Source organism: Electrophorus electricus, chromosome 10 (genome assembly GCF_013358815.1).
Source record: "Electrophorus electricus isolate fEleEle1 chromosome 10, fEleEle1.pri, whole genome shotgun sequence".
Taxonomy (NCBI): Eukaryota; Metazoa; Chordata; class Actinopteri; order Gymnotiformes; family Gymnotidae; genus Electrophorus; species Electrophorus electricus.
The window spans coordinates 3,962,893-3,980,459 of NC_049544.1; the positions used below are offsets into that span (position 1 = coordinate 3,962,893).

Sequence of the window (17,567 nt, forward strand, 5' to 3'; positions counted from 1 at the left end):
ACTAGCCGTATTTAGACCCCTAACGCACCGACGCTCCCGCCCGAATTGCGAGACAAATAAATGGAAGGGCATTATCCAGAGAAAAAACAAAAATCACCAAGAAAAGCAAGACCGCACAGGTTTTTAAAAGGGGCGACTATAATCATTACGTACTAATTCATAAACATACGGAAAACACAATATACTTGAATCTTGCTCATCCTCTTGTAATTTTAATACCGCTCGGAAGCAGGAGTTTCATCTACGAGGAGACGTAAAATGAAATTATGCAGCTATGCAAGATCTCAGCAAAATTTGAATGCTGCTAATACACGCGCGCGCACATAATTAAAGGACTATAGTTCTTGGTGGACGCTGACTACTTTCTTACTAAAAGGTTCATGATCGATTTAAGTGGATTCTATTCAAACTTCAAAGCAACATCATGTGGAAAGGAGACGTGGCATAGTATAGAGTCATTATAACAGCAAAGCATCAAATTCCCTCACGTCCTAGAAACAAGATAAATAAATAAGCACCGACAGCCCTGCCTTTCTGTTATTGCTGGTCCAAACAAGGATGCATGCTCTGAACTTATGAAAAGATATATGGTGGTTCTTTACAGACCCTCTGTGGAAGAACATGGAATAAAACACACACACACACACACACACACACACACACACACACACACACACACACACACACACACACACACACACACCCCCAATAAAAACAAATGTAGATTTAAATATTCAGTCACGTCAATTTATTTTTTTTTTTGCCAAGTCACATGTCTCAACATTTTCACAAGGTAGTTTTTCTTGCTAGTAAATTATTTAAAGCCTTGACCATAAAAACATATTACACTATGTATTACAAATTTATTTTTATAACTAATTTATCTTTATCCTGATTGTATACAAAAAACGGAGCATTGCAGTACATTGAATGAAATTGTAATAAAATGCAATATCCTACAAACAAGTGGATATAATTTTTCCTTCATAGAACCAAAAAAATGGTAGAATTAAAATAGTAAAATTTAGAGCAAATATGTATGACTCTTATTTAAGACTCTACTAATTATGACTCATGTTAATTAAATTCAAGTGTCAAAATGATTCTGTAAGGTTTTGGTGTGTGTGATAGCTTTGAGCTCACCACTAAAATACTGTCATTAATGAATAATAAACACCTAAACACAGACACTAATAAAATAATAATTATGGTCTTTGGTACAGTAAGTACAATCAAGAGTGTTTGTTAGGGGCTATTGCTCCAGAGGAGATCTGTTTAATTGTTGGTTAAAGTTGCTACCTTATGACTTATATGTTTATAATCATTAGGATTGAGTTCTGAACATTGCACTGTTACACAGTGGGGAGCTGCACAGCACACACTGTCTCATAAAAGCCACTCTCTGTCTTTGGTGTGTTGTTTACACACAGATATAATTTGTCCACCTCCAGCTTGCCAAAGTTCACATCCTTAGCAAATTTAATGGTTCCCACCTCTTCAAACATCCTACACACACCCTCCCCCTCTACTTTGGCCAGGGTCAGGTGGTACGTGGGGTCTCGTGAGTGGCGGTGTAGCCAGCCTCTCTCCCTAAAGGCTTGTTGGAGAGGGGCATTAAGGCCCTGAATGTCTGACTTTGGCTGCGGCAGCAGGTGCAGAACTTTCCCATTGAAGTGCTTCAGTTTGGGGGTAAAGGAGACGGAGATGGGTGGCTTGTATCGGCCCCTGATGATGAAGCGGAGGAGTTCGCCAGCAGCATACACCTCAGCGGGGTCATGAAGGACCAGAAGAGTGAGAGTGACGTGCAGCGTGGCTGGGCTGACCCAGAAGGGCTCTGACTGGGGGAGGTGGGTCAGGACCTTCCTCTGCACACGCTGGAAAGCCAAGAGAGCAGCAGGAGAGTCCACGCGGAAGCAAACGAAGTGGGTGGGCTTCCGCGGCACACGGCCTGGAAGTGGCCCTGGAGGTACCGCCGCTGCCAACACCTTCGCCTCCTCCTCCTCGTCCCAGGCATCTTTCCGTTCTTCCTCGGCTGCTGGCGGTTCATTTCTGGGAGAGATGGAGAGTCCCTCTGCTTCTTGAGTTAGGCCAGAATATCCAGCATCCTTGGCCTTCTCTCCATTTGTTGTGTCTCCAGCAACACTGAGAGGTCCATCCTCAACAATTGCAGTTGTGTCGGACTCTACAGACTCCCCCAGCTCAGTCTTCTCAGAAGATGACTCTTCTACTTCTAGTTCGGTATTCTCTGGTAATATTGTCAAAACCAAAGGAAGGAGGCGTTAAGAACAAACATGAAAAAGACATTATGTCATCAAAAAAAAAAATTAAACGTGTATCGCTTAGCACGAACATGATAAGCCAGAAAAGTGGAGTGATTTATGCAGCACTGAAACTATAATATAATATAATGTGATTTCAACATTACGGAAAATCTTAAAGATTATAAACCTCACCTAGCAGCAGATCCTCCATATCAAACGGGGGCACCACCGTCTGTCCTGTAGAGCCAAACACTCGGTCTGTGCGGCTCTCTCGGTCCCATACACACTGGCCTTTATAGCTGAAATACTGGATCCTGTGACGAGGAATGGCCATTTCCTCAGAGTAGTCACAGTCACACACCTGGGAAAAAGAAAAGTGACTCAAATACATGGCAATTTAAACATTAAAAAAAGATTCAGTCTTTGAGCTTGGTGAACTTACTGTACCTGAGTATCCCACGAGAAGTCAGAGAAGGGGCGTTCCAGGACCCCCAGAAAGCGGTCCAGGTGGCCCACCACAAAGTCACCTGGGTCCACGGAAGAATCCCATAAAATCCTGGAAATGACATCATCGGCTGTGCGCATACGCGGCTTTTTATCAACTTCTTGGGGGTCAAGGCAAAAGAAAAGGTTGGCAGATGAGAATTTTTGGGACACCAAGGAGTTATGCTTGAAAACAAGATATGTATGCTAAAAGCACGTTTACCTTTGGTCTCATTGCCTTTGGCCTTTTCTGTTTTGTTAGATTTTTTTCTTGTCCTCTGGTTTCTGCTGCCTTTGTCTTTTGCTTGTCGAGTGTTACAAACCACATCTGCAGACAGGCTGCTTTCATGGAAGGGGAGGGGGAGGAAGAGCAAGGAAGAAAAGGAGGTACATTAGGAGCTTTTCAGGAGTTTGGGCTATTAAGATACCATCTCATCTTTCAGCACAATTGTTCAGCATAGAAACAAATCTTTAACAAACTATCACCTGCTGCTTGAAAACTCTCCAGGGAAGTCAAGTACAGCAAAAATATATGATGCAGACATTGCAAGTGTGGTTAGTCAATTACCCCACCCCGAGCCCTTGAGTGACCAACACACCTATGAGACAGTCGACATCGGTCCCCAAAGTGACACCTGCCCATTAAAAAATACTTGCAGACGTCGGGTTCTGTTGGGTCCTTTGCAGCCACATCGGGTTCTGAGTGAGAAAACATCTTTTAAATTGCATCAGGTTTTTCACTGAAAAGTCAATTGTATATTTAAGTAACAAGTCTGTTGAGAAAAGAATAATAAATCTAATACGCATTTTCTAGTTTATTTTTGGTGAGCTCACAAAATGTAACAGAGGCAGATGTAAATAAGTAATAGGTTTTGCATTATGATTCCATCTTTCTTTCAAATCAATAGTAATATAATTCCTGCAATTTTTATGAATTTCTCAAAAAGATAAAAGATACTCATTAATGCATTAGTGGGAATCTTTACCATTTAAAAAAATTAAAAATCACATATCATTAAAAAAACCCATAAAGATAAATCTCTCTTGGTTATAGATTAATAGTTACAGATTCATAACATGAAATGGGCCTCTTCTTGTGACACCTTCAACATTCATATTAGCCCCAGCAAGACAAAAATATTTGTCTTTCTGTTGTCACAAGGGGGAGTTGTTGCTTATGGCGTCATTACTGCAATTCTCTCTCATTCATTCATATATATATATATATATATATATATATATATATATATATATATATATATATATATATATATATATATATATATATATATATGTGTACATACGTACGTACCTACGTACGTACGTACACACATATACATACACACATATATATATACACACATATATATATACACACATACATACACATACATACATACATACACACACACACATACATACATACATACACACACACACACACATACATACATACATACATACATACACACACACACACATACATATACACACACATTTTTGCAGTAATTATGCTCCATATCACTAGTCAGTGCATATGACTAGTGGAATGGGTGTTTCTTGTGCAATTATTGCCAACAATAAAAACAAGATGTAAATTCAATTACTCAACACTCTCTTTTGCCTTATTAAGGGTTTTTGCTAGACTAAGGGCCTACATTTTTGAGCTAGGTTACAACAAAATTGTGGTCTGCTCTAAAGACTGGGTTGAGGAACAATGTACATTAGTAGTTAGATTTTTGCCAGGAAACATAATGTGAATAAAGCATCATATTCTGTATATGTTACAAGGAGTTTGTAAATTATGATACTTCACTGAATTTTTGGTACCCAGCACAAACGTGAAAAAGTCACAATCATGGTATAGTAAGCTTAAAACACACATTCTGTACATGTACTGTATAGCTAAATAACCGTATGTATTAGGCATGTTTTGATCTGAGAGAATCGTCAAATTATTATTCCACTTTTTAATCGATGCTTATAACCACAATTTGAAATAGAATTTTAACCTTTCTGTATGTCAACACAGGGGAAAATCATTCATAAATTCAGGCCTTCTGAGACCAGCTTACTAAGGCTACATTCACATTAACCTGAACCTGAAAGGGTTTTTTGCCTTCTTGTAACGCAAATGTTATGTCCGCCTGTATATCTGCATTCTGTGTTCCAGGTTTTGCCTCTTCCTCTCTGGTGTCCCCATCCTAATCCACACCAGGTTTTCCAGTGAGTGGAGGAACAAAATAAAAGGAAGAGGAAGAGACAAAGGATTTGGCTTGAGGGCTCATTGGAGAAGAGTTTGGTGTTGTTGATTTTGACTTGTTGCTACATTTTGAGTTTGTGTTTGATAGATTTTGGAGTTGCCCCTTGATTTATGGTTTGTTTTGCCCCTTTGGTTGATTGCTGGATAATATATGTTTCTTGTATCTTGTGTGTACATTGTCCTGTATATATTTTCACACTGGTGGTAGGGAGTGTGGGTTTATCTTTGTTCTAACAGTGTAGTCACTAAAGTTTATTTTTGTTAGCTTAGTCGGTCGTGGTTTTGTTTATTGTGTTGGTCTTGGTCACTCCTGATGCAATTGCACCAGTTTATTTACTTTAAATACCAAACACTTGTAAATACACTAGATCCTTGCTGTAAACTTTGTCTGTTTATTCATCCCATTACTCATTTCTACTGTTGTATTACTCAAAACCCCATGTTACGGCCTCACAGCCTAGACAGGGTCATAACATAATTGGGGGCTTGTCCTTTTGTTGTGTGGTTTTTTATTTAACTTTTTTTTTTTTTTTTGCCCCTTTTGTGTGTCTATGCTGGTTGGTGGTTTTCTCTTGTGGGTGGGGTGGCTGTGGGTGTTGTGTGCAGTTTGGGTTTTTCCATAGTGTGTTGGGAGCATTTTTGTTAGGATGGCAAGTTTTGATTTGTCTAGCTTTACTCTTTGTCCTACCCTGGAGCAGTTTGACCTGTGTAGAAAGGCAGACCTGTTGAAACTAGCGGATTTCTTTGATGTTGTGGTGACCTGTTCAGCCACAACATGGGAGATCAAGGAAGTCTTAGAGGCCTGCTTGGTACAAGAGGGCATTTTGCCAGAACGTGGTGGTCCTGTTGGTGTGCGGTGAACCTGACACAGGGCACGTCAATGGTGGAAACCAGAGACGACTCTCTGATCGGCTTACGCATAGAGCCTCAAGTCATCCAGTTTCCTGGTAGTGACCCAATGCTGGCTTTGAAACTAAAGGAAGTGGAGTTGGAACTCAAGAGGCAGGAGCACGAGATAGAGCTACTGAGGGTGCGGGCCTTACAGCTTGAGGTTGTAAAAGCAGATAAGGAGGCAGTGATCCGGAGGCAGAGCATTGGTCCGGAGGGTCCTATTCCTCGTCCCTAGAAGTTCTCCTCCCCTATGCCAGATGGCTTGGCTAACAGCAGTACCCTGGTACCAAAACCACACCTGCCAAGATCACCCACTACCTCTGTATCCGCTACACCGGTGGCACATGGATTTGATGTCAGCTGGAACATAGGTTTGGAGCTATTTGAAGTCAGCCAGAGCAAAATGTAATGCATACACAAGCTAATAATGTCCAATTCTTCTAGTTTGAGTATACCTAGGCTTATTCTATGAACACGGAGTAATTTAAAAAGCCAAAAAGTTTTAAAATTTTGAACAAGTTACATTAATTTTTCATAACTCCAGTAAACATCAAAGAGACTTTTCTGCCACATCAAATCCAAAAAGGTAGTTATGACGTGGACTTTTACGTGGACTTTGATCTTTTTTTTCTCATTACTTCATCTTTAAACATTTGTTCACAATGAGGACACAATACCAGTTTTAAATGACACAACACTAACTATTTTAATGTCATAAACTAACATTAGTGATAGCTTTAAATAAATACCTGTTTGGGCTTGTGCCAGCGTGTCCCATTCCTCCGCGAAGGATTTTCCTGAACTCTCACAGCCCTCCATGACAGACGAGGTCCCTCAGGCAAACGTGCCCCAGCTAAGATACGATATATTCAAAGAAAGAACCGCTACTTCTCAGAGAATTAAAGCCTTAATTATCTAGCTAGATAATGGTGTCGGATGTAACAGACCTGTTATACGTTATAATGGCTGTTAGTAGCTAGCTCGGCTAGCTGGGATAGCCAGTTCTCCTCGAAAAACCAAACTGGCCAGTTAACAAGGAAGCTCGTGAGCTATATCGGCCACGGCGATGTTTCTGCACCATTACATCATCTTGGACACAAACCAGTCGAGACATTCAGGGTGTATCTACTATTCTAACTCATACTGGTGTGTATACCCTGTCTTGGATACCGCAGCAACAAACAACAACGTCAATGAAAGTATAAGGTAACGTTTTACCACAGTAAAAACACTCGATTCGTCATGTTGACGTTGTACAGGTCGTGGTTGTGGGCCTTGTAGTTTTACTTAGAAGGCGTGTCAGGAACGATTATGCGATTCAGTGACTTAAGAGTAAATGGTTTTAAAAGCATTTTAAATCACGAGGTAACGAGCAATATGAATCTAAAGAGAAGCAGTGTAGTCATTGATGTTTATATTTGCTTCGTTTGTTTATATTTAAGTGCTAATGTGAGTCACATGCTTGCTGTGTTATAAACAGCGCGTGACTGCCCATCACATGACCATCGAGGGTAATGGCGTGCAGGAGGATCCTGGAGCGGTGTAATCGCAATTAAAATGTGCTACTATTAATGGACTTTGGGGTGGAAGAGATACAGAGAAATGTAGAGTAATTGCTTTTTTCTTTTTTGCCATTGACGAGGATTGAGACTGAACCGAGACTACATACGTTTTCTATTTTTACTAGCTGCCTAAGTAACATTTAACCCAACACATTGCACACAGCTAGGTTAGGTTAGGCTAGCTAGCTAACTAGGCAACTAAGTTTGGCGATCTAGGTAGCTTAGTTATCTAAAGCTTCATGAGATACTACACCTAGCTGAACGGTAATCCTGAGAGCCGTTGAAATGTTTTATTATTGCTAGTTAGTTAGATCACTGTTCAGTACTAGTCCGTTTTGGGAATCTGTCCATAACGGTAAAAAGGTAAGTACAATGTACATTATAGCTACATTTCCTAATATGATGCTTGCTTATATAAGCTTTACGACTGTAGTCTCCTTTTAATCAATTTCAGTTCGAGTTCTACTTGTAGACGAAATTATCATCAAAGAAATTAGACATAATCATTATGAAGAAAGGCTTTGAATAGATACCAGTTATTGAGACTGTGAATTATTCTAAAACCTATTAAAGTTATCCACTGACCCACAGCATAATTGGAAAAGTCTCCACCATGTTGTATGTGCAGGTGATGTGAACAGCTGCATATACAATAAACTTTAGCCAATTTGTTGACATTCCAACGTCCTGTACTGTTCACCCTTTGTCACTTTCTGCCTGGATGTTTGCAGGGCTAAAATACTTTTTTTTTTTTGTTTGAACACCACTGTCCTGTAGCACATCTTGATCTTTGACACTGGTTAAGATTGTTCTTGTGTATTTCAAGTTGGGCATTATCAAAAGAAAAATAACTTGATTATGTTCAAGACTTAGAAAAATACTCAACAGCCTAAGCAGTATTTACCCCCTCCCACCCCCCATTTTAAAACAAATATAGTTGAATTTTTTTTTTTTTTTAAGTCATGTACAAGCATGGTTAACAGAAAGAACAGACTAACATTTATCCAAAACAGTGATCTGACCATGTAAAGCTGACACTTTCTTGTAAAAGAAACATCTTGTAAACATTATCAAGTAAGGCAAGTTATTGTCACAGATGGGTAAGGGAGCTGTTTTGGTAGGGGGGTTGAGAGGCTAGAGAAATTCCTGGCATATAGAAGGCAGTGTTATTCACTATAGTCAGTAGTCTGGACCTTGTCAAGAGCAAGTCATTTTACGTTATCATTTACTTGGTGGTGGCATGATGATGGATGTTGATTTGATGCAAGTTTATCAAGCACATCAGTGTTGCTGGAGTCTGAAATGTTGTAATTTTGTCAGCATTGCCTATGCACTCATTCTCCAGTGAACTTCAATTACTTCCAGATGAATGCTTTAGTTGCCCTTTGTCACTTCTGCGAACTCCATGGTCCTCGGACCTTGTTTTGCACTGAGGCTGTCCATCCACCCTCACCGTCACCACCACAGCCTGGTTTGGCTTTTCTTGGTGACATGGACCGTGAAGGTGACCGAGAGGGAGAGGGTCTCACCATGCGAGCCAACAGCTCTGCCACACAAAGAGCTGACATGTGTGAGGTGAGATTTAAAAGAAGTGCTTGCCATTTTCTCTGGCTTATTTGGCAGTATGTGAGTGGTTATGTTGTTCAGCAACAAGTCATACTTTTAATGTTGAGTGATGGACTCATGTTCCTTTTCTCGCATTCTCCCTCTCTCTCTGTCCCCATCCAAACCCTGCCCACCTCCCCACTAACTTTGCTCGATCTCTTCCACTTTCAGGGCTGCCGCTCACTGCCTGCTTCCCACCCCGGGTTTGTGAGCATGGACACCGAGACAGGCATTCGCTACCTTAGTCATCAGCACCCACGTCAACCCCAGTTGTTCAGTGTAGTGCGTCAGGCATGTGTACGCAGTCTCAGCTGTGAGGTGAGCACGTCTGTGTGAGTGTGTCTGCTTGTCTGCTGAAACCTTAAACCATCAGAGAACTAAAAAACATAATACAGATTATCCAGTTATCTTCAGATCATAAAAACAAACCATATTTATGCTGTAATTCAATGACCTGAGAACCAGCTAACTTTGCCTTGCATATGGACACGCAGAGGAATCAAATTCTTTAATTTCCCATAAGCCTAGTCCAACTATGGATGAATCTGTTCATCTTGAATCTATACCTCACTATGCCAGTGCCTGTGACTTGTGCAGGTGTGTCCGGGAAGGGAGGGGCCCATCTTCTTTGGCGACGAGCAGCACGGCTTTGTTTTCTCCCACACGTTCTTCATCAAAGACAGCCTGGCGCGCGGCTTCCAGCGCTGGTACAGCATCGTCATGGTTGCTATGGACAGGATCTACCTCATCAACTCTTGGCCTTTCCTGCTGCGCCACCTCAAACTCACCATCCAGAGCCTACAGAGCACAGCGCTCAAGGTACTGCGCTCCTCTTCTCAGCAGGAAGGCCAGGAATGGTGCCTACTTAAAGCCTTCTTCAGTACATGAAAAAGTGGCATTACTTCTGTCTGATTAGGTTCCTGATTAGGATCCCAGGATCCTGAGGCGCTTACGTGCACCATGTCTGAACAATGTGCAATAGTACAGTCTGTACAATAGTAAATGGGGGGGGGGGGGGGGGGGGGGGGGGGGGGGGCAACGTCGTTCACACACTAGATAATGATAGAGATGTGTTAAATTTAGAAAGCCTTAGAACAAGAGCAGTATTTATAAATGCATATAGTCCCAAAGTTGACACACATGCCGAGTCTGTTTGTGACCTCTGCCTTTGGACTGCAGGTGTTTGACAGCGAGCAGGGTGTGTGCCCTCAGAGGGCCGTTCGGATGAACAGTGCTTTCTCTCCAGCAGTGTTCCCTCATCAACGTAGTGGCAACGCAGCCCGATCTCTGCCCTCTCTCACCCAGCACCCTAACCTGTGGGCCAGCCTGCACGCTTCCTTCAGCTGGTATGACATGCGCAAGCTTCCTCATTTACCAGTCTCACTCTATTTGAGGTCACCGCATAGACATTTCCTTTATGTCCTCCCCTTTGCTTTTCCCATCCAAGTCAGTGGTACTGACTTACAGTGGTACAAGAACTGCTGTCTCATGCTTGATGTACTGTGTACACTGCAGGTTGCTGAAGGCTTGTGGGAGCCGTTTGACCGAGAAGCTGCTAGAGGGAGCTCCTACAGAAGACACACTCGTTCTAATTGAAAGACAAACAGGTAGAGGTCTCTTGTGATCTCAACTGGCTATTTGTGGGCAATACATGTGCAAAATTAGTTAACATCCTGCTACGCATCCTTACTGTCTTAAATCCTGATCTGTACTGGTTTTGTGCTGCACATTTAAATTACATTAAATAAAATGTAACTAGAGACAGACATTTTATAATTACCTTTGTAAGTGTATCCTTTATCTCTCAGATGTTTAGTTTATGAATGGAAAAAAAAAACACTGCCTCTCATTTCTACAAAACAAATGCAGCATTTCATTGAGGAGCACAGGAATTCAGTGGCTGAAAGCTAGTTATGCAGAATAGTTTTGCCCAGGAACGCACGCCTGCATGGTGACACCAGCAGGAAGGCTCATCTGCTTTGCACAGTTTATTTTCAATCTGATGAAAGTTTGTATTTGTATATAATCTCCTTTTTTTGCAAATGGCAAAAATAACATTTGAAAGCTATCGGGTCAGCAGTGAGTAAGAGTGAACGTAAATAAGACATGCATGATTGTGTGACGGGGAGCAGTTAGGAGGCGGACCCATACGCTGAGAACAGCGAGTTTTATTATGGGGAAATGCAAGAATCGTAATTGTTTAACAGTCCAGGGTCAGAGAACAAATGTGTAAAGCACAGGAATTCATGATTAAACTAAACAAACCAAACACGATGAAGGGGAAGCAGGCTATAACAAAAACACCAGCAGCAATAAGAACAAATAACTAAGACTTGAGATAACAAACAGGCAACGAAAACACGATGCTTGGAAATAACCTGTGTGTTAATCCTAGCCATTGTTTATCATGAGCAAGGCGTGGAGAACAAACAGGCTTTGATTCACAATGACCAGCACACACACAATAAGATTTTACACATGCAATGAGATTTAACAAGACACAGGTGCACCTCGTCAGGGGTAGAGAAAATGAAACTAAGGAACAGAATCACAACAAGGAAGTAAAGCAAAACAAAGACATGTGACAGTATGGAGACAGGGTCAGTAAGAGAGGCCAACCGTGACAGATTGTGATACTGTATGAATTTAGAAGTTATGAAGTGTTTATAAGAATCTTTCCTTAGTCTCTGTCAATATTAGGTTTATAAAAATATAATCATGGTGCAGGTGGTAATGCACAGGCACGAATAACCTGACTATCTTAAAGTTAACTGGCATAATCATATGGATTATTTTACTTTAAACAACTCACATCGAAACCTGCATAATGTTTTATAGTAAAGAATATTACACCACTGAATGCATTTAAGATGTGATTTTTCTTTTCAATGCCATGACCTATTTAATTTTTCCAAAAGCTCTGCTTTAATTCTCATTCATGAATATACTGTTTGTAGTAAGCCTAAGAGTAATTGTTATTTGGAGCATTTTATTATAGATGAGATTGTGGTACCCACAACACCAACTAAACACTTAACCCTCCTCATTTATAGGACGTGTTGAGACGTCAACAGGTACCTCTTATAACCAACCTACCTCGTGAATAGTCCATTTCAAATTCTTTGTGTCAGTCATTTGCAATGAATGAGGGAGGGGGGAAATCACATACAGGGAATGTACCAGTAATTGTATCAAACCATCCTGATTTGGACTTTTTTATTTAATCCCGAAAGCTGTCCAACTTTTCTGAGAAACCGCAGCAGCAGCAGCAGCTTCCAGAATCTCTAGGCCTAGCTAATGATGCAGTAACCTGCAGCCAGTTGCGTGTGGTTGGTTGAGATGGAAGGGGTTTTAAAAGATACATGATGCTTTTATCATTCCCTACATAAGCTCCGCGAATGGCTGCTCTCCGTGGTCCTGAAGCGACGCCGTGGTGGCTCTGCGCTAGCAGTATTTCCATCGGGTCAGTTTAAGGACCATAACTAGCTGTGTGGATACCAAGGTCCAGACCTGGGAGTTTGGTTTTTTTGTTTTGTTTTGTTTTTTGTTTTTTTATTTATTTCCAGTTCTGAAATGAAATGTGGAATATTGTGTGATATTTTGATAATGTTGTGACAGTGTAACCTACACTGTTTAAAAGCTTCCCACCCAAGACACATTTGTTCTCAGCTCAGCTTGGAGCAGTTGGTAGCTATGAACAAAACTAGAAGTTTCATACATTTGTCTATTGCACTTAGCTGCTAAAGTCGAACTAGCTTGACTGCATACATTTTCCCTCAAAATAGCCTGAACTGTCTGAACTGTAATCGTATGTTATGAGCTCGCATTAGTAAATAAATGAGATTTGTGTTGATACTTCCATCAACATCCAAGATTTAACCCCACCTTAAATTTCAAAATAATTTTTTTTTTCTTGAATAATTTTTTTTTTTCCTGACTATTTTTAAAAATGTTGCGTGCAGAGAGGTAGGCAGAATGACCCAGGTTAAAATGTTGTAAATTAAAATAAGAACATTAACATATTTTTTGAAACTGTAGTTTAATTTAGTGTAGGTTCCAGTCTTTATTTGCAGTTGAGAACATGCATGCTTGGTTGACATTGCTTCAACGCATCACTTGAACTCATCACTTGATCAACCCCAGCAAGGCAGAGCTTCTGTACATTATAAGAACTCCCAATCCTCACCTTGATCTCGCCATTTCTTTCATATCTTGCTGTCTGAAGCTGATTGTAGCCTTGGCATAACTTTGGAAGTCCAGTTATCATCCTCAGCTAATTTTTCAAACCTGACCCAGTCATGCATGTTTTTCCTTCACAACTTAAGAAGGAGCACTTTCTCTCACAGGAAGCTGCCCAGGTGCTTCTGCAGTCTCTTGTGATCAGAGGGCTTGACAGCTTCATCTCATTACTTGCTCATGGTCTTCCTCTATGGGCCATGAGTCATTTATAATTGATCCAGAACTCAGCAGCACAAATGGTCTTCAGTTGTCTGAAGTTCACACATCACTGCACTGCTGTGTTCCCTTCACCGGCTTCCGGTAGCTGCCTGCAACTGGAAATCCCTAATGTCCCTAGAAAAAAATCCCTAAATCCCTAATGCTCGATTACAATGTGAAAAATGGGCCAGCCCCTCCCAACATGATGCATTCAAAGCCTGATTCATACCTTGAGGATTTTGAACCTCAATTATGCCTTAAAATGCCATCCTTCAAGTCTCATGAAAAACAAGCGTTACGTCTTTTCTCTGTCCTGGCTCCCAGATGGTGAAGCGAACTTCCACTGGCTATCCAGACTGCTGAGTCCCTTGCAGTCTTCAAACACAGACTGAAGACTCATCTATTTGTGGAGTCTTTAGATGACCACTAATCATGCACTAATATTGCACTATTATTGATTAATATTGCACTTATTGTTGAAGTACTTGAGATCATTTTGCATTGCTTTCTAGGTATCAGCATTGACTCCTGTATCTAGTATTATCATAGTTCAATGGTTCAATTTGATTCTAACCTACTGACTAGTTAGGAAAGATTTTATAAGAAAATGACACAGCACTTTTGTATGTCGTTCTGAATAAGTGCGTCTGCCATTAAATATGTAAAACGTATTATGCATACACACATTAGGCAGTGTGGTTATTACTTTATTGAAGAAGGTCACGTTATGGCGCTCACAAAAATTTTGATCCAAATTACAGCCCTGCCCATTTTTTTTTTTTAAATCCTTCAATGTCTGAACATCTTGCATCGGTATGTCTTGGGGTAGAAATAAGCCATAAAAGATCTCAGTATTTCAGATTAATGTCTCAAGATGGCTTAATGTGAAGTCAGTTAACCATCTTGTTTGTTTTACTTTTAGAACAAGAGGAGGAGATGAATGCAGAGGGGGTTGTGTGTAAAGTCCAGTCAGAGAGCACACAGGCCAGAGGTTTTCTGTGTGGTGATGATGGGAAAGGGCAAAGGACCCTCATGGACAAAATTCAGATCCCTCAGGCATTTAAGACAGGTATATTCACCTTTTGTGAGCTCTAACAGTCAGCTGCCATCTTGAACATGCCTTCTTTTTTTTTCTTGGCTGTTCTTGCAGGTACTTGGTTGTGCAGATTTCCGGCAGTTGGCATGGCATGTTCTAATGGGGAACCAAGTGATCTGGAGAGGGCTGGACCATGGTCTTATCCAGTCAGCTTTTAATGTGCTCAAGGTCAGCTAACCAGGAATGTGGACATGATGTCTCGTATAAAAACAGAGTACCCTTTTATACAGTTGTCTTGTTTTATAGCATCGATTTGTAAGTTAAGCTCCCTCTGGCAAGACTTTGGTTAAGTGCTGTTCAATATACAGAATAAGATGTAATGTCTCTTAGTCTTCCTCAGTGTATAGTATATGATGTAATGTTCCTTGCTTAATTTATACAGAACACTAAAAAAAAATAATAAATTGGTTCTACAGATGGCATCTTTGTGTGTAATCCTATATGAGCTGATTTAAGTATCTCATACCTGTTGACTTAAAAATACTGACAGAAGTCATAAGACAAACTGAACACTCCTTGTCTCTTGGCTCCCACTAGGCCTTGCTCCCAGTTGGTTGTGTCCGGGTGGTAGCTTACAGCTCACACTATGAGGAAGCATATCGGTGCAATTTCCTGGGTCTCAGCCCGGACGTCCAAATCCCAGCCCACGTCACCTCTTCGGGTATGTCTGCAAAAAAAAATTACATGCTGCAAAATATCAACACCTGAGAGATCATAGATCATAGAGCCGTTCTGGCATACTGTCTGCACAGCCTGAACCCTTACTCCCTGATTATTTCTTTTAAATGGATTATTCATGAACAAACTCTAAAACCTTGGATCTGAGGGAGTGCAGACTACTTAAGGTTTGGTAGAGAATTTGTATCATGTGATGGTGAATCACTGGGAAGAGGTTCTTAATGCTTCACCAATCAGTTCTGCCACTCTGACCGTGTCGACACTTTATATGCATTTGCTTTGTTTTCATACTGAAGCATTCTTACACTGACCTCTTTATTCATTTTTCAGAGTTTACAGTATTGGTAGATGTTCTGAATGTGGAACAGGGAGGTGTGTGTGATGATAACATCCTTTCACTGTACCACTTCAACATCAGTAGTGCAAATACACAACCAACTGACAAAGGTAAACTATAAAAGACAAAAAGCCTGCACACAGCCCAACAGCACACAAACACAGCTCACCGTTTTTATAATGTACATTGAGTTTCTCTCTTCCTTTCCAAATCCCACAGGTCCAACACTGTTGAATAAGATTGAGGTGGCACTGGCCAATGAGAATCTGTCGGTGGATGTGGTGTCTCATTGCCTGCTCTGTCTAAAGGAAGAGTGGATGAAGTCAGTTATTCCTCCATTTCTTAATTTTTTATGACTACAGTTCTTCAGTTTCTTCTAGATGTTCTTGATCTCGAGTTGGCAGAAAATCTTTGGGATTCCAAATTTAAAATTATTAAATTATTTTCATAATTTATTGTTCACTTTGCTTCTGCTTTAAAGGGGTCATTATGAAGCACAATTACTGGGTACAGAATGGCTTAATTAGGCACTATTCTAAAATGTGGATTTAAAAAAAAAAAAAAGGACAAGAAAAAGCAAGTTGTTTTATTTGTGTAAGGCTAGTGTTTAATGAGCAGTGTTGCACTGTCTCTTCACTTCACTTACTTCCCTGTTTTTCACAGCAAAGTGAAGGTGCTGTTTAAGTTCTCCAAGGTGGATGGGAGAGGTAGAGAGGACACTCAGAAGGTTCTGGCCCTGCTGGGAGCCACTGGCCCTGGGGAGGAGGATAATGTGCGGCTCCTAAAGTTCTGGATGACTGGACTCAGCAAGACTTACAAGAGCCATCTAATGACAGCTGTCAGAGGAGGAGAGAGGACTCCAAGTCAGTGAGAGAGCTAGCATGGAAACAAAAGCTTTGTTGCGAATTGGAGACAGAATGAATGTGTGTGCATGGGTTTAAGGACTTTTTGTTTTTCCCATGAGACTACTGTGTGTGTGTGTGTGTGTGTGTGTGTGTGTGTGTGTGTGTGTGTGTGTGTGTGTGTGTGTGTGTGTGTGTGTGTGTGTGTGTGTGTGTGTGTGTGTGTGTGGTGTGTGTGTGTGTGTGTGTGTGTGTGTGGCAAGGAAACAGAAAAAAAGAATGGGATGATTATTTGAGAGAGCAGTATTTCTTAATGAGTCATTTGCAAAACCCATTCAGTTGTTCAAACCCCTTAGATTTTTTCAAGTGTTTTATTCAAAATGAATTCTAAGTATATACACATTACTGTAGCGTGTATATTTAAAATGTCCAGGCTGCACAATGCTGATATGTTTTTTGATCAAAATTTTAACCACTGCAGTATGGTTTTTTCCTCTAAAGAAAAAAAATGCTTATGATTTGTGTTCCGATTTCTTTTTTTCTACCCTAAATAAACAATCTCTGCTAAGAGGTATGCCAAGTACAGATCACACTTCATTATTAAAGCAACAGGAATTACTAATACCTGTTAGTATTATATTACATATATGGGTAATTTGTGATTTTAGACATACCATTATCTGTTCAAACATAGGGAGCTTAGTTTAGTTATAGTCTTTTTGGTTTATATTTAAAAGAAAACGGTTAGTAACATGAAACTATGGTTAAATTTATTCAACCTGATCATGTGTGCTTTGCAAATATTTGCTGAAGTACATTTGTAATGCAGCAGAGGTTTCAGAACATCCTGGGCTTAAAACGTCTCTGCCAGAGTCAGAATAAAAACATGATCTTATTGGCATAGTGGGGTGGGTGAAACAATGCTGCTTCTCCTATGGGGCAGTGGAATTCAGTCCCTTGTCTGGGCAAATTTCCTAACTCTACATTCACTTACCTTTGTACCACGATTGGAAGTGTAAGTTAAGGGTGTCTGCCAAATGCATAAATGATCTGAAAGAGACATTAAGGAAGTGTGACGTCTGCATCAAATTAGAAAATTTGAATGTGTTGGT

The 17,567-nt window shown here is 40.6% G+C and overlaps 2 protein-coding genes across 3 annotated transcripts; one reads left to right on the forward strand and one right to left on the reverse strand.

Moving 5' to 3' along the window:
* Positions 1–733: 733 nt before the first annotated feature.
* On the reverse strand, positions 734–6,936 carry leng9 (leukocyte receptor cluster (LRC) member 9). 2 transcript variants are annotated; one of them, XM_026999216.2, is made up of 7 exons: positions 6,846–6,936; positions 6,648–6,751; positions 3,344–3,443; positions 2,968–3,086; positions 2,709–2,866; positions 2,454–2,622; positions 734–2,245 (listed from the first exon to the last, which is right to left on the reverse strand). In XM_026999216.2, the coding sequence occupies exons 2-7, from the start codon at positions 6,715–6,717 to the stop codon at positions 1,353–1,355; spliced, it is 1,509 nt and encodes a 502-aa protein (XP_026855017.2). In that variant the 5' UTR covers positions 6,718–6,751; positions 6,846–6,936; the 3' UTR covers positions 734–1,352. The 2 variants fall into 2 exon arrangements, with proteins under 2 accessions (XP_026855017.2, XP_026855019.2); XM_026999218.2 differs by lacking the exon at positions 6,846–6,936 and having other exon boundaries at positions 2,968–3,083; positions 6,648–6,736.
* Positions 6,937–7,021: 85 nt separating this feature from the next.
* flcn (folliculin) lies at positions 7,022–16,602 on the forward strand. Its single transcript, XM_026999215.2, is given in 13 exon segments — positions 7,022–7,104; positions 8,826–9,035; positions 9,237–9,383; positions 9,663–9,884; positions 10,245–10,411; positions 10,581–10,672; positions 14,425–14,509; positions 14,511–14,571; positions 14,653–14,766; positions 15,136–15,259; positions 15,607–15,723; positions 15,833–15,935; positions 16,277–16,602. Coding segments are annotated over 12 exon segments (1,650 nt in total). The 5' UTR covers positions 7,022–7,104; the 3' UTR covers positions 16,485–16,602.
* The last annotated feature ends 965 nt before the right edge of the window (positions 16,603–17,567 follow it).

What these genes read in the sequence shown, in the direction of transcription:
- leng9 (XM_026999216.2), bottom strand. Translation starts at nt 6,717, where the DNA reads ATGGAGGGCTGTGAGAGTTCAGGAAAATCCTTCGCGGAGGAATGGGAC. An exon ending in CAAAGGCAATGAGACCAAAG is followed by an intron (nt 2,867 to 2,967) that starts GTAAACGTGCTT and finishes TTGACCCCCAAG; the next exon opens with AAGTTGATAAAAAGCCGCGT. An exon ending in TATGGAGGATCTGCTGCTAG is followed by an intron (nt 2,246 to 2,453) that starts GTGAGGTTTATA and finishes CAATATTACCAG; the next exon opens with AGAATACCGAACTAGAAGTA.